Consider the following 24,247-nt stretch of genomic DNA (forward strand, 5'->3'; position numbering starts at 1 on the left):
CACATACACTCAATCTCCCGCAAGAGGTGCAGACACAGGAAGAGCCTCTGTCAAACTCCAATCTCAGACCCCGTCGAAGGACAGGGGCCAACAGCTATGGTACGTATCTCAAACTTATGAGCCAGAAGTTTGCCTTTCAGGCAGGAAACTGTATTCCCCCCAAACAATTCTAGGCTGAGAGCAGCCAGCTAGAAGAGTCCTAGAAGCTAACTTCTCTAGCTGCGTACCAGAATCCCCTGGTCCTTTGGCCAGGTCCTCCCTCTCTGCCCATTGGTGCACATCCCTTAGGAAGCACGTAAGCCTGTAGGAAGCACGTAAGCCCGTAAGCTGGGCTGGCCACTCTTACCTTGATGGGAGCAACTACTTCTGAATAACTCGCTAGCAAGCTGGGCCAAGGGCACACACATCACAGCTGCCCCTTTCCCTAGTCCACAGCCAGCACACACACATCCTTCAGCCTTCTCCTACTTCGTGCCGCAGAGAAACAGACTTCCAACCTGGCTCAAAGTGTTCTCTTACACTTCCAAGCAGTAAAGATTGCAACACCATTTCACGTATCGATAGCCCACCTCAGCTAAAGGAATGGTTTGTATTAGGGAAGTCATTCACTCCACAGTGAACTGTATGCACGTGTTGCAAAAAAAACCTTTGTCACAGGCCTCTAATGAACAGCAAAGCTGTGTGCCAAATAAAGTGCAGGTGACCACCATCATGAAGAGGTACAATGGCTGTGACAAGTGGCAGTTCAAGGAACTGGCTTTCATCTACATTTTACAATTTAAAAGGGTTGCAAATCTCTGCAGAAACACAAATCTTTCACTTAAACTGCTCATTTCTTACTTGGAATTCAGTAATATCAGTCACCCTAACAAGTCGCCCTTTCTGCCCCACTGTTAAAGAAGTGTCCCATTCCTACTGTAAAACTACTCCTGCATTTATATCATATGTAGAATTATAGAAATATACCTGGGAAGATGAAGGGACCTCTATACTCAGGTTAAGTCTTGACTTTAAACTGATGGGAGAATGCAGGCCGTTCCATTTCCCCAAGGACTCTGCTTTGCTAGTAACAGGGCTGATACTTGACGTGACGTGTGTGGAAAAAGATGGCAAGAAAGTGCAAGTTCTAGAGGCAGATGATATTTCCAGATCCATTGCAGCCAGAAATACTGAAAGTATAGAAAATACATAAAATAGCCTCTTTAGATCATGTGGGCAACTGGAAGGAACTCTGAGCCACAAACTTTATTACTGTTCATAATTCAGAATGTCTGTTTCTTAAAAGTTCACACAGAACTGTGCCAGACAACTTTTGAAATGTGGGCCTTCCTAAGGGTACGAGTAGTACCCAAATGACACCACGCTGACACCACTGACCTTCCTTGTGCTCTTCCCCTGTGGGCTTCTTTGCTTTCTGAACTTGGAAAAGATCGAGGACAGAGTGTGACCCACCAGGAAAATGGCCGGGCTGGACTGATGAGCGACTGGGACATGCAGGAGGGTTTGGATTAGCTGGAACCAACTGATTCACTTGAATTCCAACCTAGAATCAGAAGAAAGAGTATGTTTCTAGGGAACCAAAGCAAAATATGAGAATATTTCTTCCCATACTTCTGAGCTAATCCTGTTTTTAGATCTTTTAGATCCTGTTACTAGAAACGACAATATTCAAACAGCCTTCTAGGTGACGACAAAAACAACTAATAGACCACCTAGCGAGTAGACATCCCCCTCAGTCTTCCAATGCTCCCCAATAAAACACAATCTCTTCAAAACCAGAAAGTCCAAAAAAAAAAGTGAGATGCTGTATCCTGCTGAGGTTCTAGTCAGCTAAGATTTTAAACTAAGATTTTACAAAGGTTAAATAAGGAATAGTCTACCTCCAACCTTTCTTCATATAAAATAAGTAATATTAAAAAATGGGTTTGGGGGTGGATGGGCCATAGATACCCTTCGGCATTTGGGCAGACAGTGCTCCCCACAACACCAACACAGAACCTCAGACAGCACTGCAGGGAGAAGCACTCACAGAGGCTTCAGAACTCTAGTCCTTCCATGAAACCCACACCGACCCAGAAACTACCCCTTCACTCATGTGTGGGTGCGCACACACCTGAACCAACCAAGGTTAATCTTGAAGAAAATGGAAAGTTTTTACATTTTTGAGGCCCCCCTCACCTACCTGTTCCTAAGGCATCTCTGTTGGGCCTATGGTAAACTCTCCCTTCTGGGTCACCCTCATCAGACACCAGAATAAATTTCTGATTAAAAAGTACATGACAGGCACAAAGACCTGCGGATTCCACTCCTCCCAGTCCTATCTATTTCCGGGGGAACGAAAACAGGGAGCAAGATAATGCCTGGAAAATGAGCCCTTGGTTAATTAAAAGAAAAAGGTTGTATTAAAACTCAAGATATAAAATTATTATTCTAGGCAGAAAAAAAATATTACAGAACAAATTCGACTCTTCTCTGAAAAATATGGAGATCAGGTCAAACAAGAAAGTCAAGTTTTTCTGTTTTCTATTCTGCCTGTATTGCATCAGAAAAGATGAAACCTGCAAATAAACCCCCACACGCCACCACAACCATTTTCAGATCAAATGTCAAATGAAAAAAAAAAAGAATTTTAAAATGTTATATACTTACCCCTCTCATATCCGATATATTTAGTTTCATTGTATGAAACATGTTTAGCGTAGCCTTTCCAATTATTTTTGCACTATCTGTTGCCTGGTCAAGAGTTACAGTCCTGTAAATGATGGAATTAACTTTTTTAAAGGAACAATAGCCACATTCCACATGTATTTTCTACTATCTCAGTAGTCGTGAACTGTTCAAAGAATTACAGAAAAGTTGTAAAGAAAGATACAAAAAATTTAAAAAATTAAATACTAAATATAATCCTTACAAATGAATGAGATAGCCTTCTTTCAAGGAAGTCAAAAATCATACAGAACATTGGGACTTTAAGATTAAAAGCTAATAAAGACCCAGCCAACTAAAAAATAAGTTGGAATGTTAAAAAAATGTACTTTAGTGATGCATGTACAAATATAAGCATATTATGTTGCAACTAAAGCATGAATGGTAAGTACAATGTTTTAGATTCCAAGAGAAGTTTTAGGTTCCAAAAAAGATTATATGTTGAGGAATGGTTAATATTCATAAAAGAAAGATAAATCCCTTGTATTTTGGCTCTTGACTAATTTGGTTATGTTTGAGGTAAAGCTGCTCATATGATTCTACTTTCCCTCAGGGGCTCTGTAACCGGTAAAGAAATGTGTGGACGGCTTGGACAAAGGGGATATGGCAGTATCCTGACTAAACACAGGGAGATTAGAGTATAAAATTCTTAGATGTTCAAGGACTCCTGAAGGAGGACTCCAGCACCCAAAACACATGTACTGATTTATTTTTCAGTGCCCTGAGGATATTATGAATTCATCTGTAAAAAGTACCTGTTTCTTTAAGGAACCATTTGGAAAAATATCTCTACTGATTTGTTACCTAATAATTACCTTCAATTTATTTCACAAAGATAAATAGAGAATAACTTAAAAGCATGATTTTTTAGTGGACCTTAGTAGATTAAACATGTGTTTATCTTAATTTCTTTCCAAAACACCACTAAGCTGACTTGAAATTATTTTTAAAAGGTATAAACTCAGACTTCAGGTCAAGATGGAGGTGTAGGTAAACATGGCTCACCTCACACCACCACAGCAAAAATTGTAACTAGACTACAAAACAAGTATCACCCAGAATCATCAGAAAATTGAGCTGCACGGAAGTCCACCAACCAAGGAATTAAAGAAGTCACATTCATCCAGACGGGTAGGAGGGGCAAAGACCCGGAGATGCAGAACAGGTAGGCCTACACCTGCCTGTACAAGTGATTCCTCTTCTTCTTAGCACCCATGGAGGAAGTGCAGATATCACACGTGGCTAAGGGAGGAGTGAGGCACCTCTCTCAAAAGATTCACACACCCTTTCCCCTCCAGACCTGCTTTCCTATTGAGTAACTATCTTCTCACCAACCCCCTAGGCAAGAAATAGGAGGATTCCTGTCTAGGGACGCTGTTAAGCCTGAGAGAGAAAAGACCACAGATACTCCCAATTGGTGGTAGTAATGCGGCAGCAAGCCCTTCCAACCACTCATCTAGGGTAAATCCCACTATTCTACAGGTCCCAGTAAGAATCAGCGGATCCAAACAGTTCACATATGAAGAGATGGCCAAGAACTATCAGACAGACAGATTCTTAGAAGAAAGCCTCTAATAATAACACAGCAACCAAAACAGGAAAAAAGAAACTTGGAAAAACAGACTCACACTGCGTATAGAAAAATATACGAGTTGTAGGAGACAAGACACAATACGGCAATGTGAAATAAGAGATACTATAAATATTTAAATGTGCTAAAAATAAAACACTCAGAAATTTAAAATGTTATTAGAGACAAAAATTTAATACAAAGTACCTGGCACAAAGACAAAGAGCCCACAATAAAATTCCAGAACCCTGAGACACAGGCTCTGAAAGTTCCTGTGGGAAAGGACAGGCCCAATAAAAACCAGGCAACCAGAAGAGCACTGAACTTCTCAATGGCAATCCTGAAAAACTGATGAGAACAGTGCCTGAGAAAAATGATTTCTAATTTATAACTCGTATTTATAATCTTTAAGTCAGCAAAACCACTGAGCACCAGGATAGTCACACAGATTCAAAAACATGTACTCCCATGCATTCTCAGTAAGATACTAGGAGAAGGAAAACAGGGATCCAACATAGAGAAGGCTTTGCAGGAGGTCATAAAATAAATGGATCTAGACCAGAGTAGCAAGTTGAGGGACCCCAAGAGAGAGGTCTCCAAGGAAAAAGATCAAGTCAACAGACTGCTGATGTATTGAAAACTGCAAAAGGGTTTGGGGATAACCTCTGGCAAATTCACAAAACAAGAAAAACAAGATACAGACACGGGAGGAAACAGAATGACAGTGGACCATACGGATCGTATCTGTACAGTGTATATGTGGTTATAACAATGTTACACTAGACAGTGATCTAATGAAAAACTAATAACTTTATTAGGGGCAAAGATATATGCATGTAGGGAAAAATCTACAACAGAAAGTCAGTAAACATTTTGCAAAGCTGAAATAAGCTAGAAATAGCAGTTTAAGTACGTATCTAAAAATACAGAGGTAAATACCAGAAGAAACCATTAAAAAGTTGAAAAAAATGGTACTCGGAGCTGGGGAGGAGTGCAGAGGACTGAAAGCATTGTATTGCAACACCTTGTCAATTACATGCATTACTCTGATTAAAAATATAAATATAGTTCCAATTAAAAACACCTTCAAGAGAGGAAAATTCTTTTCCCAAAAGGAAAACTGTGATAAGAAAAATTTTCGTAAGTGATGACAAAGCCAGACCTCAATCTACATGTAGCTCTGACATGCAGCATAAAATCTGTTGTTTCTATTACAATTTCATAATGTGTTCGAGTTTGTAAGTCACATGACTGCAAAGCAGCTTTGGGTTAAGGCCAAGTACAAGAAATTAAAGAAATAAAGAATGTGAAACCAGTCCTTTATTTACTCAACTGGACATTACTGTGTATTTTGCCATGTATAATGCGCCATTTTTCGCTCAAATTTTTGAGGGAAATAAGGGTGTGCATTATACATGGGTAATATCTGAAATACCTTGTATCTGATCTTGTTTTGTAGTTATTTGTTACATAAAATTTCTTGTACCACAATATGTTAAAAAATAAATGCTAAAATTCTTTTATAATACAAAAAACAAGTATCTGAATATAAATGAATAAAAAATTAAAAGATTTTTTTCCTGAAGGTTTGGGTCAAAAATGTGGGTGCACAATACAGGGAAGCACATTATACGTGGCAAAATATGGTAAGTCAGTTAGACTAACAGCAGGAATCCACAAACTCTTCTGTGAAGTGCCAGACAATAAATAACTTGTGCCCTGTGGTCTCTTCCACATTCTTCATTTTTCACAGGCTTGTATATAAAAATCATTCTTTCCTCACACCAATAATATAAGAACCTGCCATAGGCTGCACTTGGCCTGCAGGAAGTAGTTTGTCAGCCCCTGAATTAAAGGAAATACAGGGTATTATAATATTTCCTAATCCCTCACCTACAGCATTTCTTATGCAGCCGTAATACCACCACAAAGATAGGTTTAAGATAATAGCTTACAGTTACCTACATCATGGTAACATTTATAAAATGACACTTGCTTCAATTAATCATGTGCTCCTTTTGCATCATCATGGGTTATCCAAAGTTAGTATTTTAAAGGTTCAGCAAAATGTGCATTTTATTACTTGTGTTTACTAAACAAAGAGCACTTATCTTGTTAGAGATAAACACTGAAATGCTGTGGAAGAAATGATACAGTAGCTGAGATTTGTGTCAAAATCACTGGGGGCTAGGGGAGAAGCCACAGGGGCGGCTCACAGCAATTGTGGGAATCAGGTGACGGGTTCATGGTGCGGGAAGGGGGTTCATTATACTACTCCTTCCACTTCCGTATTGTGTTTAAAATTTTTATAATAAAACTTTTATTTTTTTAAGTTCAGGCCAACAAAAGCAAACATGTGCTTATAAAAAAGCTGAATAAAATATCCTAAGTCAGGGGGAATAAAGTTTAATCAATCCCAATTTTTTAAATGTTGTAATTAAATTTTTGGACAACCTGGATTTTTCCAAACAGGATGACACAAAGGCTGATTTTCTTAATAAAATTAGACAGAGTGAGCCCCTAAGTACTGCTGAATGTACCCCAACGTACAATGCTAAGTAACTATAAGACATTTAAATTGCAAATATGGCAAAAGGAAATTCTAATCACTACCAGTTTTCCTTCCAAAGAAAAATTATTTCATTTTTGAACGATTCTTTCCATATATCTTGAACAAGTAAAGTTCCAGGTTATAATACCAGAAAAGGTAGTAATATTATAAACTGAATCTGATTTTCCCATAGAAACCATGTTTAAAAAGAATTATATACAGAGTTAAGATCCTAATAACCAAATTATTATAGAAATGACCACTATCGCTATGTTTAACACTTGAAATAGGGGTACATCAAATGTCCATTAAAACAGGTAAATATAACAGTTCAAGATTACCAACTGTATAAAAATGTATTTTATGTTTTTTATCTGTAATTTATAATTTGTTTTTCTAGTAAACAAAGGCATTAAAGATAAAGTTGGAAGTTTTCTGTGATTGACAGCATGATCTCATTACTCTCAGCAACATCACCATACATATGTGAATATGGTCTATATGGTTAGCATGAGCTATGGCATCCTTGTATGTGGCTTTCAGGGTCAAAAGTCTCAAAGCTTTGGTTGACCAACAGATATAATACAGTGTACAGTGTGGTATAAAATGGCATGCAAAAGAAAACTAAGTATTGGCATATTGGTCACAATTCTTAGCAGAAGTTTTATATTTGTTGTCCTCACATTAAAAAAACAAAACAGGATTTTTAAATGTGTTCTAACAGTCTGCAGAGACAACAATGATAATCTTTTCACAAACAGAAATTAGACCTCCCTAAGTGAAGCAAATGTGTCATTCACATCATTTATTAAATTACCATATTAAAATTTCCCAACGGGTCCCTCTCACTATGTCCACAACATCTCTGTGGGTGCAGGTGTTGGGCCTTTCCCTCTCTTTGTGTCCATGCACCTAAGTCAACAGCCTGAAAACTTCAAGGATGGGCTGCCAAAGGTCAGGAATATATTGACAGGCTGACCTACTGCTATAGGATCACATGACTGACTGAATCTGAGCACATTAACATAATTCAAATGGCCTTAGGCTGAGGCCTGGCTCTACAGAATATCAAGTAACATCAGCGCTTACAGATCTTTATTCATATGCTTCTCTAGTTTTCTATAATTGTGATAACCTGCACTGAAACATTAATACCCAATATTATTTTAAAGATAAGCTTACCTGGCGATGTTATCACAAATTCCATGGCCTCCGAATTTTGCAGTTTCTACAGGGGCCCCTGGCTTTCGTACCATTATTTTGAGAGTCAGGCGTTTACCCTTCATGCCAGCAGCTTCGAGTCGTCTTTGAATTTCTTCTGAAAGGCTCATAAGAAAAGCTTCTGCTTCTTTGGGCTATGGAAAGACATACACAGAAAAACTCCCATGTCATGTCCTATATGCATAACAATTTCAATATTATACATGCACATTATTCACTATCTTGCTTGACCATCTATTTAAAAAAACTGATTCTGCAAGCTCTAGAGACAGCAAGAGTTTTATGACAATGTCAAGCACCAAGAATCTGGTCTAGCTGACAAGATAGGACTATGTGAAAATATCAAGGACAATATAAGGCAATACCCAATAAGAAAACAGTACCTGGGTAAATCTTATTCCATAGTTGATCTCAGCTGAAACAGATTTTCTTTCCTTCTCAGTTCGAACTGGTCTATCATCCAAACCACGGCAGAACCGATAAAGCATCTGACCTGTTTTGGGACCAAATTCTTTTTGGAGTTTTGCCATGGTCATATATTGCAAGTCTCCACAAGTTTTAATTCCCAAAGATGCCAGTTTGGATTCCATTGACCGTCCAACTCCTATGAAAGGGGATATACTGAGTTCTTCAGTTCTACACATAAACTATGAAAAACAATTTATCAATATGAAATTACTACTTCAGATTAATTTTATTATTAAATCAATTCCATAATTTAAATATTAATGCAAATAATCACCCCTAAAAATTTTATGTGACATAACTGAAATATCTCATAAATTTGAAATTTTTACACAAATCATGCTAGTAATTTCTAGAAGTTTCTCAATTTGGGCTCCACATTTAGGTGAACCAAAACTTCTCAAATATGTATTAAGGTCTCAAAGAAATGTGGTTTTTAAAAACCATCACTTGAGGATATGTTTATTGATCTCAAAGAGAGAGGAAGGGAGAGAAAAATATTGATCAGTTGCCTCCCTTATGCACCCTGACTGTGGAGCCAACCCACAACCATTTGGTATATGGAGTGATGTTCCAACCAAGTGAGCTACTTGGCCAGGTCAAGAATGCAATTTTTATTTATTACTAGTAATACCAAAATTTCTATCTTATTCACAAAATCAACTAAGCTATATATAGTATGACTTACAGACAGATGAGGAAACTCATCAATGTTAGGATTCCTCTACGATTTTGGTGATGGCCAAACTTTCCAACATTAGCTACAACCACATTTTCTTTAAACAGGAAGTACAATAAGAACTTAATGACATAGGCCTAAACCCGAAAATGTTACCTGCCACCTTACTGGACAAAGTGGTACCAGTGACCTTGGGGATGAAGGTTCCTAAGCAAACCAAGTGGCAGTAGGGGTATGGAGGGAAGAGACTTACTTCTTTTATCAACAAAGACTATCTCCCTGAAAAGGTACCACCCTTCCACAGCTGGGCCAGCATTCAGTAGTCCCTGTGCCACACTGTTCAAAATGCAAGGTTTGAGCCTCACCCAAAGGATGCTGTTGGGTTCTGTTGCTTTCAATTTGCCTGAAACCTTAACAAAAATATGCATATCTAGGAAAGATGTTTAAGGGTAATTAAGAGAAACTAAAATTCTTATTAAAATGGCCTCCAAACCATCAAATCAATCCTTTTCTCATCAATAAGGAAAAGGCTGCGTTTCTGGCCCTCTGCAGGATCTTATGAGAGAGCTCAGAGGGAAGTCTGACATCTTCTGCTCATTACTATCCTGAGTGTCTTCAGTAGAACGAACAACCACTTTAGTCTAATTTCTGCCAGAAGAACCTCTTCGAGCAGTTATCTGTGACACAAGATTAGGAGGCTGTCAAGCTCAGAAAGGACGTATGGCCATGGGAGTGGGCTCAACAAGTTTAAACCAAAAGAATTTATCCCCTGAAAGATGATATTAAGGGTGCTGCCTCCTATCTGTGCCCTTTTACAGTTCAAGTCAGAAGGGAGAACAAGTGAGAACACCAGAATTAACAACAACAAAATATCCTCCAGAGGAACTCCATTCACAAAAAGGTTTAATTTAAAGTGAAATCTCTTGAGTATTTTTCAAGGTAGGGAGGAGAAACACGAGGAAATGACAAATCATATACTAGGTTGGCCGAAGTCAGACAAGATAGGCACTTTTTTGTTCATGTTCAGGGAAGGTTTTTTTGTCTCTTTTTCCTTCTCATCATTGCCCTGCTTCCCATCCTTGAAATGTAACCATGATCTTTCCCCCTTACATATCTGGGAGCCAATCTGTTCTCAGAGACTTGCAAAACCAGCAAGGGGCACCTACAGTTATTTGAGAGTATCTTCAGTATACTGAACAGAGTTGTTATTCACTAATAGGTACAAAAGAAAGGCTATTATATTAAACCGCCAAACTGACCCCTGTAGGGAAGAAAAGATTGTCTCCATTGCAAGCTTATCTAATGTAATAAGATGGGCCTGAAGTCCAGTGTGGGAGGGAGGCATGGGGATGGGTCAACCTCTAACCCCTATGACCTTGGGTGGGGTGGAAAAGTTAAGGTTGGAATCAGCACCAAAACCCTGAGAGGGTAGCTAGTTTAATTGACTGCATCATGTAAGTGTTCATAAGAAATGGAGGCACGGCTAAGGAGAAAGTAACAGGGTCTTGAGGCTCACATGGAGTGCAGCCACCTAGGAAGGCAAAGTGAAGGACAATATGCTAACTTAGAACCAAGGCTCAGAGAAAGGTAGAAGAGAATCAAAGATATAGGAGCTCCTGGTCAAGCCACCGGGACAGAGACTTGGTATCTGTCCTTGAATGGGAACTATTACTTTAGATTAGAAAGGGCCATGATGTCTCTTCCTTGGCACCTAGAAGTTGACAGCCCAACAGAGACCCAGGAGAGTCAAGTTTCAGAACAGTTTTCACAACTAAATGAGCGCTGTCCAACAGAGCTGTCTGTGATAGTGGAAACGTTCTATACCTGTGCTGTTCAACCCAGTAGACACTCGCCACAGGTGGCTACTGAGCCTGATGTGGCTAGTACCACTGAGGAACTGGATCTTAGTTTTATCTACCTTTATTTAATTAGTGTCACTAGCTTCCCTTGGCTAGTGGCTACCGTATCAGGACAGTATAGATCTTTATGTACACGCTCATGGTATTTCTGTGAAAATAAAGAGATGGAAACCACAGACTGCGTGCACAAACCCAGAGCAGGCCCAAGAGGTAGAAAAGGCCCTTAAATTAAGGGCACACATACAGGATGAAAAGCCTTGCAAAGAGCCAAAGAATACACAGAAATAGCTATTGTGCTTAAATAGCTGTCGCGGACCATCCTATCTTTAATTAGATAAATACATCTCATTAAGTAATTTGTTAGCCTAACATACAATCATTCTGTGGTGTTCCCTAAAACAAACTCAACTAGTGTGTTTTTCCTTCTTATGTAGCTACAATAACTGTTACTGTGTGAGGCACACCGTGTGCTAATAAATAATAAACATTTAGGGCGAAAGAGAGCTTGTGGAAGACAGGCAGCAAGATGTGTCAACATTGAGTTTCTCCTGGTTAGTGGTTAGAGGGCAAAATTTCCCCAAAGCATGTTCCGCAAGATGTTAACAGGTATTACATATCCATCTTCATTTATCTTTGGGAGATTACTAGTTGTATAATAAACAAATAGGTTTCTTTATTGTAAGAATTCTCAGAACTCTTGCTGTGTGGGCCCTCCCCTGTGAAGGTTCCCTTATGTATGTGAAATCCTTTTTTAAAGATCAGCTTGTACCCTGTGGAACACACTTTGAGAAAATATGGATTACAATGCCACCTTCAGGACAGGGATAACAGAGAGACCTTACATTTTGTATATCTGAAATATTCTAAATTAAGAATTTGGGGATTTTATAAAAGTAATTTAAACAAATGAAAATCACACAATTCTGGGTGAAAAAAACTGGTTTTTGAAGATGAAAGGATGTTGCATGAGGAGGGAGCTTACCAGAGGAAGCCAACCTTCCTGCATCCCATGTTTCACACATCCATTCACTAGGAAATTCAAGGCTGTGCTTAAGAACTCAACCAGGACATGTAACCTCATACTTGCCCTTCAAGGAATAAATAAAGTCCCTCCAGCCAGGAAGCAAATAAAGGTGAAAGATAAGACTGCTAAACCAAGGAACTAAAAATTCTCTATTTCTGTGTAAAACTACCAACAATAAATAAATAAGCCCTATAAAAAAGTGATTTGAAGATGGTGTTATGGACTGAATTGTGTATCCTCAATATTCCTATGCTGATATCCTAAAACCCAGTACCTCATTATGGGACTGTAACTGGAAACAGGGCCTTGAAAGGGTCTTCAAATGAAGTCTTTATGAGTGGGCCCTAATCCAACATGACTGGCATCGCTGTAAGAGGAGATTAGGACCCAGTGCACACAGAGAAAACACCGTGTTGTGAGGAGACAGGGAGGACATGGACATCTATCTACAAGCCACAGGGTGAGAGATTTCACAAGAAACCAACCCTACTGATCACTCAATATTGGCCTTCTAGCCTCCACAATCTTGAGAAAATACATTTCTGTGGTATTTTGCTATGGCAGCTGTAACAAACTACTGGAGATGGCTGGAATAATAAACATGAACTCAAATATCACATGTAGCTTTAAATATACTGGTTCTTCTTAATATAAAACAGTAAGATGTATAATTTAAATTCTGTTGTCTAAATAGGTCCAGTAAGCCTCACTGAACATCATCAATAGGTTCTGGAAAACTGTGACTTTAAGTGAAACAAGGTGTAAGAAAACCAGTTTAACCCTAGAATAGTTAATATAAACAACGGTTAAGTTCCTATGGCATATTTCTGGTCACAAAATATCACCAAACTTCTAAATAAATATCCTAATCACTTCCAATATTAAATATTGACATAAATATGAGTTCAGCATACATTTAAGAAAGACTAATAAAACCAAGTAAGAGCATTCTTTTCCAAACCACTGATTCCAATCCAGTGGTGGCTGGAGTGTCTCCCAGCACCTCAGGGCAACCAGGCCAGGCCCCAGCCTGGAAGGGGACACCCTTACATTGCAGGGCCACACACACACACCCACACTCACAGACCAGGGACAATTCAGACACACCGATTCCCCTCACATGAACATCTTTGGGATGTAGAGGGAATCTGGAGTTCCTGAAAACCCATGCAGACATGGGAAGAACACGCCAACTCCGCACAGACCGTGGACCCATGGGAATCGACTTTTTTCCTCCTCAACATCATAAACAAAATGAGATTTGAAACAAATGACATCATTTAAGCTTGATTTTTATAAGGTTAATCATTCAAATTTAACCTCAAATGGACCATCACAGTGTCATATTTCACATTTTTGACACTAATATATTATTTTAAGTTCTTTATTAGGGAGTCAGGAAGCTTCAAAATTAACCCATCATAAAATGGCTTTTGGTTCATTTAATATCTTATGGCCTATAACAGAAATTTCTTAGTTTAGATATACTTTTATTAGACTTACCAATATGCACCTAAAAATACCACTACATTGATTTTTAACAAACAAATTAAAAACTTTCATCAAAAATGTGTTGTCTTGAACTTTCCCCACTACAAACACAAAAGAACTTTTTAAGGCAAATTCAGGATGATCTATAGCAAACAGGAGAGGATTACCTGATATAGTAGCAAGGACTGGTATGTGCTTTAGAAAAATTTCTTAGAGACATCCACCATAGAAAGCAAGTCTAAATATTTAATAATTGTGAAAGGAATTGTTCTACCCCCCCCCAAATTACATCTATTCAAGGCTCTTTATTTATTTAAATCCTCACCGGAGGATATGTTATTACTGACTTTAGAGAGGGAAGGGAGGAGAGAAGAAACACTGACATGAGAGAAAAACATCGATTTAGTGGCCCCCTTTACATGCCAAGACCAGGGATCGAGCCCACAACTTTTTGGTATACAGGACAATGCTCCAATCAACTGAGCCATCAGGCCAGGGCACTCCTGGACACCTTTTAAAAGACAACCATTTTTCAGTTGTAATTAATTATATTTGATGATTTCTCCGTGGAAAAATGTTACATATTCAGTTAGCCAGCCACACAGTAACTACACAAAAATGTAAAATAACTAATATCTTACCCTTTCGGCAAGAAAGATGTAGATGGAAGTTTTACTTCAACCTTTGAGTTAACAAAAGACATTACTTCATCTTTAGGTTTTATTCTTTTTTTTTTTTTTAAAGATTTTATTTATTTTTAGAGAGAGGAGGGAGGGAGAAAGAGAGGGAGAGAAATGTCAATGTGTGGTTGCCTCTCACACACCCCTTATTGAGGACCTTGCCCCCAACCCAGGCATGTGCCCTGACTGGGAATTGAACCAGTGACCCATTGGTTCACAGGCTGGCACTCAATCCACCAAGCCATATCACCAGGGCTACATTTTAGTCTTCTGAATATGGTTCATATACTTTATACTTTTAATTAAAACTATTTGCTTACTAAAATTAAAAAAACAAACTGTCATTAATCTTGCGGGATAATTTTATAAATAGGTAATTCAATTCTCAAAATTTCCTCTTTGACCCAGAATCACACTATTTTAATCATTTATTTAAAGGACCAAGAGACAGTTTCATCATATTCATTTTAAAATTATTTCTTGCAATTTCTTTTCTTGCCACTTGAGAAATACTTCAAGTAAAACACATCAGAAGCAAAGTAAATGTAACATTAAGGTCCTGATAAATCAATTGAGACACTCATTGTGAAATTCCAAATTTTGTTCTCGTGGCACTCAAAAATAAGTAAAATATTTCATTTATGTTTTGGAAAAGAAATATATATCATAAACTTTTAGCACTAATAAATGCTTACGATAAATGTTAAAAAGAAAAGATGTGTGTTTACCTGGCAGACTAGTAACTAGCTGGCTTCTGATAAAATCATCGACTTCTTCTGGTTTCAGGTGGTACTGGCCATCTGGCTTTGCTTTTCTGGTTGCCATTCTAGCCAGGAGAATATTAGAACCTATACAGTTAAAAAAACAAACAAAAAAAGCAAAAACCGAAGTTATTCAAGAAATGCCACAATTTTTAAATTTCTTAACAAACACATCTACACACAGGTTACTGAGCAAATTTCTAAAAACAATGAAAATAATTTGCAATAGTGATCATTTCAAATACAGTATAAAATTGGCAGAATTTTGTTAGGTATAACAGATTATAAGCAGCATGGTTACTTGACAGAGTTTTCTCTGTGATTCAAAGTAAGTATAATTTCTACATCCCCTACCCTAGTAAAGGGAATAGTGAAAGCAGAGCTAATGATTGTGATTTATGGAAGTTGAGGGCATTAATTAGAAATTATGTATTTACTAACAACAGATCCAGGCTAGGTATGAAAATAAGGCCAAGTGAATGTTATCAAACTGGGAAAAAAAGAAAGCCCAAAGAAACACAAGCCTCACTCTATAGTCAGAACATGTGTAATAGAAACTGAGGGTCTGAGAGATTTAGAAGCAAAGATGGATACTGACAGTGAGGTCCAATGTGTGGGTATGAACATGAAAACTTGAGCAAAGACTGCTGGGGAGTGTCTGGGGCCTGATAAATGAAGATGTCAGGGGAACTTGTATGTAAATAACGACATCGCCAAAAATTATAGAAGACTTATATAAAGGACATGTCTTAATTTTATGGAAGATTTATGTAAAAACTGTGTTTTCCCAGGGTAGGCATATAGATATTCATGAGGAAAAAAATGTTCTAGAAAATCACACCAAAATGATAACTAAGGTGCGTACTAAAGAAGAAAAGGGGGCTGACAAGAGGAAATATCATGTGGAAATTTTAATTATTTGCTTGAACTTAAAGGAATGTAGGCACATTGTCACACTTGTAAATGAAAAATACAACTAAAAAACAAACCCAAAACCAAGCCTGTGCCTGATATTGGACTACAAAAGGTGAGTCCTAAATAAATGACAAGATGGACCTGCAGGCCAAACACCAGACAGGCTAGCTAGTAACAGAAGGCGGCTATGAATGTGTTAATCATATTTTTACTTTCTGTATCTTATGATTATTATTGTTATTATTTTTTATTCATTGACCTTAGAGAGAGGGTAGGAGGTGGAAAGCTAAGAAAAAGTTCTCCCACCCTCTCAAGGCTGCGGCTTACAGAGCTATGGCAGGGACAAACTGGATCCACTTGAGGGCAAGAAAAGAGACCCCTTGGCAAGAGGTACTGAGTAAGTTCAGAAAAGAGGAGGTGACACAGGGAAGCTGAGGTATGAGAAGGAGGGGTCCAGAGGGCACAGAATGATGAATGACAGGAATTAACTGAGGAAACCAAGTGCAAGGCTTAAGGATAAAACAGATAACAGGGAGTGATAAGACCATCACGGAAGGGCATTGTCATGAGGGTGACTTTTGGAACTGCTAAAGTTCACAAAGTAACTTAACTACAACGGGCCTCAAACTTAACAATGCTAAACCTCACATACTCCACACCATACTGCTTTAAAGATGGTTTCTGTGCACTTCTGAAAAAAAGCATCCATTGTTTACAAACACTGAATTCAATTCTCCCCATTTTTGGAGAACAAGAAATATCCCAACTTGTTTATTCCAACGATATTATCAACAATTTCCAACACTTTTATCTCATGTATTGAATAATTTTGAGCAATGCTAAGGCAATAAAAACAAAAATCTAAAATCACTCTTAAAAATTAAGTGATATTCAATGATCCCTGAGCAATGTTTTGAGTGACATGAACAATAGGAGAGAAGCTGGATACTGACCAATTCCAACAGAGGCAGCACAGTTAGTCTGGTCTTTGATTTCCATGCGGACGGCATTTGCAAATTCATCAGGAGTAAGTCTGGTCTCTGCAAGGATTTCAGTGATGTCTACCAGCGCCTCATCACAACTGACTGCTTCGATGTTATGTGTGTAGCTGCCAAGACAAAGCAAAGGCAATGAGGCAAAGCTACAACTTGACACGCACGATCACAGATTTTGTAAAATACAGCCTCTCCGTGGTATCTTTCTTCAACATTTCCTTATAAGACTTAAGATGATTAAAAAAAATTAGCATTTTCATTAAACTGGCCCAAGTGTCATTATTTAGGCACCTAACTTTTAAGTGCAAAATTAATTAATTAGTATTTTCTCCTTTTCCATGTTATCCACACAGCAGAAATTATCATTCCAGTGTCTCTATACTGAGAATATCTTTGTAAACCTCTGAATAGTTGAAAAGTAGTAGGTAAGTTAGAACTACCAACATTTAATCTAAAAATTTCTCAGACATGGTTTATCAGAATTCTTAAAGAATAAAAAAAAAAAAAAAACCCCACACAAATCTGTCAAATAAGTAATCAATGCTGTCCTAAATAAAAGTACAATGATATACCATTCACTGCAGCAGGCCAATCACCCCAAATGCCTGTCTAAAAGGGTACCATTCACACTCTCAGCATGCAGAAATAGTTGGCTTTTTGTTTCCGGTCATGATCCATCCACACAAAAGACTTGTTTTAATGAGCTAGAGAAGAGGAAAAGGTAGAGGAGAGTTGCCATGTGGCTCCAATGTTAACTGAATACATGAACCACAAGTCGGAGGCAACCAGAGAGGCCTCAGTATCAGAATTATATCTTTAGCAATTCTCTTGGTAAGATATACACCAGGAGGAACAGGCTTCATCTTTCACCTACACCCTACAGTAGGTAACAAGTCAGACTTACGCTTAAATAAAGGATGACATTTCTAAGAGCAGAAGGGTGTACCTGACATGAGGAATCTGTTTTAGAGTGAATGCAGCGCTAAGGCATGGTGACTAGGAAGCTGAGGCAGGACTTCCGAAGAGGGGCAGGAGACTAACACTAATTTTCTCCCGCCAGGATTGCTACATGCCACCAAAACCCTCCTGATCTGAGGTGAAGCTGGCAGTCTGCTCTGGGACCAAGAACACATGAGGGCCACTACTCAGCTGAGTCACCACTCCCAGCCCTCATTTGGACACTACCACTGACCTCAGCTTTGGAACAGGATTTAAGAAGCACATTTTCCACTTGGCAATACCAACATTCTTGTATTTGGATCTTAAGGACAGCTGTGATTATACCTGGGTCTCATCATTCAGCACTCAATCCTCTATACTAATGCCAGATTAACTTCATCACTTCCTTTACATTTTCTCTCTCCTGCTAAAGCAAACTCCACAAAGGCAGAGACTGGATCTTACTCTTCTCTACAGGAGTAGCAGGATCAACAGTTGTCTATATCAAGAAACTCAATAAACATGAATTCAAAATAATGCACAGGAAAGTCAAGGAAGAGGTAAACATAGAAGCAAAACATCTAGTTCTTAGAACATCAATACAGTCAATACACCTTGGCCCACTGCCCAGGTGCCTGGTTTGGTAAGTAAAAGGTAGAACACAGACACACCCATTCACAATATACCATCTGTGGCTGCTTTCACTCTACAAAGGAGAGTTGAGTGGTTGGGACACAGACCTTACATAGCCCATTACAGAGAAAATGTGCTGATTCCTGCTTTAGAGCACACATGGTCTTGCATGTACTTAAATTTTGAAATATTTTAAACATGAATTTTCTTTTCTCAAGCCAACTAATCAAACACCTTGAAACTATTACTAAAAATAACTGTCACAAAACCTTTTGGCATACCTAGTAATTTTAGAAGACAAAGGATTTTAAAGAGTCTCTACCTGTTAACTAGTCAGTTCTAATTTTAAAAACTGTAATTCCAGTGTAATAAAAGGGAATAACCAGGTTTAAACATTCTAATCATTTATCTGTCTGGTTCCATGTAAAAAACAAAAGAAAACTAGAACCACTGACTACAAGTTATGTATATAGAGAATCGGATTTTATATTTTATTCTGACCAAGTTCAGCAGTGCAAAAAGACAGAGCTATGGATTACTGGAGTTGCTCAAAGAAAGGAGAGAAGACTGTCATACTGGGATGCTGAGAAAAGGGCCCTAAAAGAGAAAAAATTTTAGCAAAAGTGACTCTGACAATCTGAAAGAAACTAGACTTTATATTAGACAGAAGCAGCAGGAAAACACATACACGCAGTGACGATATCATATACTTTACCTTGCCAATGTCTCATACATCGTGCGTGCAACTTCCTTATATGCATGAAAATCATATGGAACAGCTTGAAGATTAGGACAAAGTTGTTTAGCGTACCCAAAAAACATTCCATTCTTAATACCAACTTGTCTAGAGAAAAATAGAGCACAATGGAGGTTATCCTAAAAAAACATTAAATGCAAAATAAAATATAAACATGTTGATATTATATCCCATGCCACTAATATACCAATTTTCATTTAACTCCATTCCCATTAGGGATAAAAATAAGCATTGAAAAAACTTTCAGGTTTGTTTCCAACCCCCAAAGGAAAATTACACAATTGTTGGATTAGTGTAAATGACATGTGGAGATATGGCAAAATATGTTATCAACAAAGGGTTTGGCTCTTGTCTGAAATAACAAGTTCTCCTAAGCAGATCTCTGGGCCCTTTGCAGAGATGCCAGCTGTCACATGCTGTTGACACCACAGCCACCACAGAGAAGGAATCTGCTAGGAAAGAACTTTTCTTTTGATACATGGCATGATGTGGCCAGGGCTCATTCCCAAAACACAAAGAATATAAACAAAAGAACCATACGAAACCGTGCTATGTGTCAAACAGACAAAATATACTCATCCTACTACCACGCAATTCCCAACTGACCAATCCCATGCTCCGAAAGTGCCTCCACAGTGGCTGAGGTGCCAACAGCACTGTGTATGGCAGGACAGCAGTCTCGACTGGAGCCAGGGTTCCAGAACTTGCAGGGACCTAACTGAAATTGGTGAATTTTAAATCTTTTGTATTTCTCAATGCCACACATTACTTTTGATATTTGGAGCATTCAGCACAAAAGTATAATTGTGGAATTATACGTAATTAGTAAAATTCCACTTTCTCACTCCGTAATGAGTCAAGAAAAAAATATTCAGGTGAAAACACAAGTAAAATAATAAGCAATGTTTTCATTAGATTACACATCCCTATGTAAATGTATCAAATGGTTATTCCACACATATTGTACATTCAATAAATATTTACTAAGTGCTTATTCAATATGGGGTGTCCTCTGTTTTAAGAAACATATATAAATAGTCTTCAATTACTCAGAGGCCTCTGGCACCCTCCCCATCTCAGACCACCAGTGAGAGCCAAGAAGGAAAAGAAATCCTCCAACTTAGAAAAAAATGCCAAATCACATGCATTTCTCTTGTATACAAAAACAGTAATAAATCATCTAACTGCAAAGCCCCTAGTAGATGAGAAATATCTAACAGGAAGGAAAAAATGACAGTAAAGAAAGTGATGACTGACAGAGGGTTAAAAAAAATATTTTATTCATTCAACAAAATTTTCTGTCTTGGCATTTTACGCGGTGGTGGGTAAAAGATGGTGAACAAAACCAGCTTCAGGGGGGATAAGGATGACTCTGCCCTCACCCACCAAGGATGGATATAATCAATGGACCTTGATTAGCAACTCAGGAAAGTATATCTACCGTATAACAGTTTAGAAGTTTACATAAAAGTACATTAATAGTGTAAAACATTTTCAGTAATGCTAGATATATAGATTCAGCACATAGAAGCTCAACTTACAAAAGTCACTATTTGTTTTTAAAGGAATGTGTTACCTAATTGCTATAAACATCATATTCTTACATTCACAATCATTTCATTTTCAAAATTTTCACTTATACAAAAATTTAAATGGGTAAAGACAGTTACGAAACAGTTTGAAGTGACTCTCCACTCCAGTGACTCCTTATTCCTCCCACTAAGATCCCACACAGGGCGCGCCATCAACACTTCCTGGATGTGTGGCAGAATCCCTTTTCCCAGTTTGCACTGCAGAGGTCATGCTCTTTGCAATATGCTACACTCAAGCAATTGTTTTTGGTGTTGGATAAACAATACAAAAAAATTAACCACTAAATCACTGTCACTGTCCCTTGTATATACTAAAAGACATTCATATTGCTAACTGAGAAGAGCAAAGGGTCCTTAACAAAAGCCTGTGAAAAGAAGTTTAAAAATGATTTAATCTTAAAAATCTATGATCTTAGGATATTTGTATATCATTATCTATTCATCCACATACTTACCTTCTCACTTACATACAAAACTTATTCTTTATAACAAGTATGGGTGAAAGTACTAAGAGTAATGCATTCTCTCACCCCACATACTCATCCAACCTTTCTGTGACTTTTACCACCTCATGTTCACATTCCTTTTTTTGCTGACTCCATCTGTCTACCGAAAACTCATCAATGCATAAAACTTGGCTAATTGTCCCCACAGTCCAGTCTCCAATCCTAACCCAGAAATATTTGATGCAATTGTAAATGTACTTATTAAAAACAAATCTTCCCACTTAGAGAAAATATAACAGCACAATAGAAGGGTATCCAAAAGCTGTTTTCTGGAGATCTTCATTAGCAATAAGACTTCTAGAAAATGGAAAATTGCAATAAATAATAAAAACCTCATCGCTGTGGTTTTTGTGGGTTTCCCCCCAATTTATACTCAAAATCATTTTCATCACTTTCTGTATCTCCTTAAAATAAACTTTTGCCCCTTAAGTGGCACTTAAATGGCTTGCTACATATTATTTGGCCCTCATACATGGCCACCCCAATTGTTTTTGTCATACACTCAGCCTGACAATTGCCATCTGTGATACAATACAAATGCACCACCCAAACCCCAACAGAAACCTGGAGTCCAGACACAACTGCAGCTACTGGAATCCAGAATCTCCAGGAGCTGGGAACTCTTCTACCCTGGAGGCGGCCTCAGCACACCAATCGGCACTCAGGTTGGGGGCCTGAGTGAGAAGAAGTATCTTGCAGAGGCAGTACAGCAAGGGTAGAGCTTTCACATCACCAACAAGCAAAATCTGAAGTCTGAGAGAGTATCTCGGCTTTATCACACCCTCCAGATTTGGGACACAACTGTCCAGCCATCAGAAGCACCGCTGTTACCACTCAGTAACTCAGTGGGATGAGAAAGACCAGCCTACCAGGTATAATGTAAGATCAGCTCTAACTTGCAAGTGCTAATAAAAGTATAATAATCCGAAAGACATTTTTATTTTAAATTTTTTTTTATTCAAATAATTTCAACTTGGGTACATTATCAACTAACAATGAAAAAATTAAAACAATTTTGTTAACAAGAAAGGCAATGTTAGCCTGGGAGTAAATGTTTGACATGTCACAAGTGGAAAATAGTTAAAAATATTTTATAATTTTATACATAGGATGCTTTTGTTTTATATATCTTTTTATAAAACAACTGGGAAACTTTTAAACAAACTACTTTGGTTAGACAATGTTGAACTGAAATTTTTTGTTCAGATTAGACTGGCTTAAATAACTCCAATTTTTTTTTTTTTTTTAATCTTCACCTGAGTATATGTTTTTGATTTTCAGAGAAGGAGGGGGAAGAGGGGAGAGAGAGAAACATCAATGTGAGAGAGAAACATCAGGTTGCCTCTCTTACGTGCCCTGACTGGGCATCAAACCCACAACCTGGGTATGTGCCCTGACTGGGAATCAAACCCATAACCTTTGGGTGTACAGGACAACACCACAACCAAATGAACCACCTGGCCAGGGCAAATAACCTCAACTTTTAATCAAGACGAAAAAAATGTTACATATATCTAATCATTATGATGTACACCTGAAATTTTATCTCAATTTTAAAAACAGTATAAATGACAAAACCATAAAAATGCTACCTAACCTCTCTCAAAAAAAAAAAAAAAAAAAGGGGGGGGGCGCTGAAAATTGTGGCTGATGTAAGACTCTGCTTTTATAATTTTTAAATTAAATACTTGAACACATGTGTGGATGCCTGCTGTTATAAAAATCTGTTATCAAAAAAGAAGAAAATAAAGACTTCTTTTTAATTAATCAATTCACTTACTACCTGTACTTTTACAATTATTATAACAGATTATTTTTAAATGACTGATTTTTTTTAAAGTATGAGAAACATATATATAGTGTGTCTATTTCTTCTTGTATTGAAACAGCCAATTGTAATTAGGATTTAGGGTTACTGGAAGATAACGATCAACACACAAAACTGGTGCCAACAAGTTGACAATACTGCAATTTTAAGTGAGATTATTAGGTAACTCAGTATGCAATTATTTACTTTTAACTTAGTAGGCAATCAAGTTTTAACAATTTTAAAAAGATACTGAGTATATTAAGGGTTTAAATCACAAGAGATTTTTCTTAGCTATTAAAGAAATGAACAGACTACATGAATACTAAAGCCCTTTCCATTCAGAAGTATCTAATTCTTTAATGACATGCTTCAAAAGAAAATGGTTTAAAAATGACAGTGTCCAATTTCTTTTGGTTTGCACTGTAGGACCTATGGGTTCACAGGAAACTATTTACTAAAGGTTATCTAGCCCTGGCTGGTGTGGCTCGGTGGACTGAGTGCCAGTTTGTGAAACCAAAGGTCCTGGGTTTAATTTCCAGTCAGGGCATGTGCCTGGGTGTGGGTCCCCCGTTGGGGACCTGCGATAGGCAATTGACCGATGTATCTCTTGCACATAGACGATTTTCTTTCTCCCTTCCTTCCCTTCTAAAAATAAATAAATAAATATATATTTTTTAAAGTTATCTAGCATTTGTGAGCTGGAAAAAAAAGGAACTAAAGGAATTAAGGCTAGAAACATTTCTTGCTGTAACATAGCTGTAACATGCTTAAATTCAGAGGCCTGACTAGCATGTTTGAATCCACTTCTAAATATTAGATAAAAATAAGTAAATAAATTAATTATCCCTAAGTATTACAACACAGTTAATTCCTACATACCTGGCTTCATAACTACAAGATGCAATTTCAGCCTTTGACAAAACAGAATCAATTCCATTAGTTTGTGCAGAGTCTTGATTCTCCCACAGTGATGAATCTGGTATATCTGCTTTAAAAATAATAAAATTTAATGATTATATGTTAAAAACCGGGTTTCCTTAACTTCCATTCAAGAAATATATTTTCTATTCCTTTCTTACACAAATAAATTTAT

At 37.6% G+C, this 24,247-nt stretch overlaps 1 protein-coding gene across 4 annotated transcripts in view; it reads right to left on the minus strand.

Moving 5' to 3' along the window:
• REV1 (REV1 DNA directed polymerase) overlaps positions 1–24,247 on the minus strand; it is a 93,871-nt gene that overhangs the window by 3,152 nt on the left and 66,472 nt on the right. For 2 of the 4 annotated variants that reach the window (XM_054586342.1, XM_054586316.1), the window contains 9 exons: positions 24,034–24,139; positions 19,205–19,333; positions 16,876–17,030; positions 14,975–15,094; positions 8,432–8,652; positions 8,010–8,182; positions 2,650–2,752; positions 1,378–1,543; positions 967–1,169 (listed from right to left, as the gene is read on the minus strand). In XM_054586342.1, the coding sequence (XP_054442317.1) occupies positions 967–1,169; positions 1,378–1,543; positions 2,650–2,752; positions 8,010–8,182; positions 8,432–8,652; positions 14,975–15,094; positions 16,876–17,030; positions 19,205–19,311 (1,248 nt within the window). In that variant the 5' untranslated portion in view covers positions 19,312–19,333; positions 24,034–24,139. Of the gene's footprint in view, positions 1–966; positions 1,170–1,377; positions 1,544–2,649; positions 2,753–8,009; positions 8,183–8,431; positions 8,653–14,974; positions 15,095–16,875; positions 17,031–19,204; positions 19,334–21,908; positions 22,172–24,033; positions 24,143–24,247 lie in introns of those variants that run through there. The other 2 variants (XM_054586334.1, XM_054586325.1) reach the window with 2 other exon arrangements.

The sequence above is a fragment of the Pteronotus mesoamericanus genome, unplaced genomic scaffold (genome assembly GCF_021234165.1).
Source record: "Pteronotus mesoamericanus isolate MK-2021 breed Mesoamerican mustached bat unplaced genomic scaffold, CSHL_Meso_final contig_121, whole genome shotgun sequence".
In the NCBI taxonomy this organism is placed as follows: Eukaryota; Metazoa; Chordata; class Mammalia; order Chiroptera; family Mormoopidae; genus Pteronotus; species Pteronotus mesoamericanus.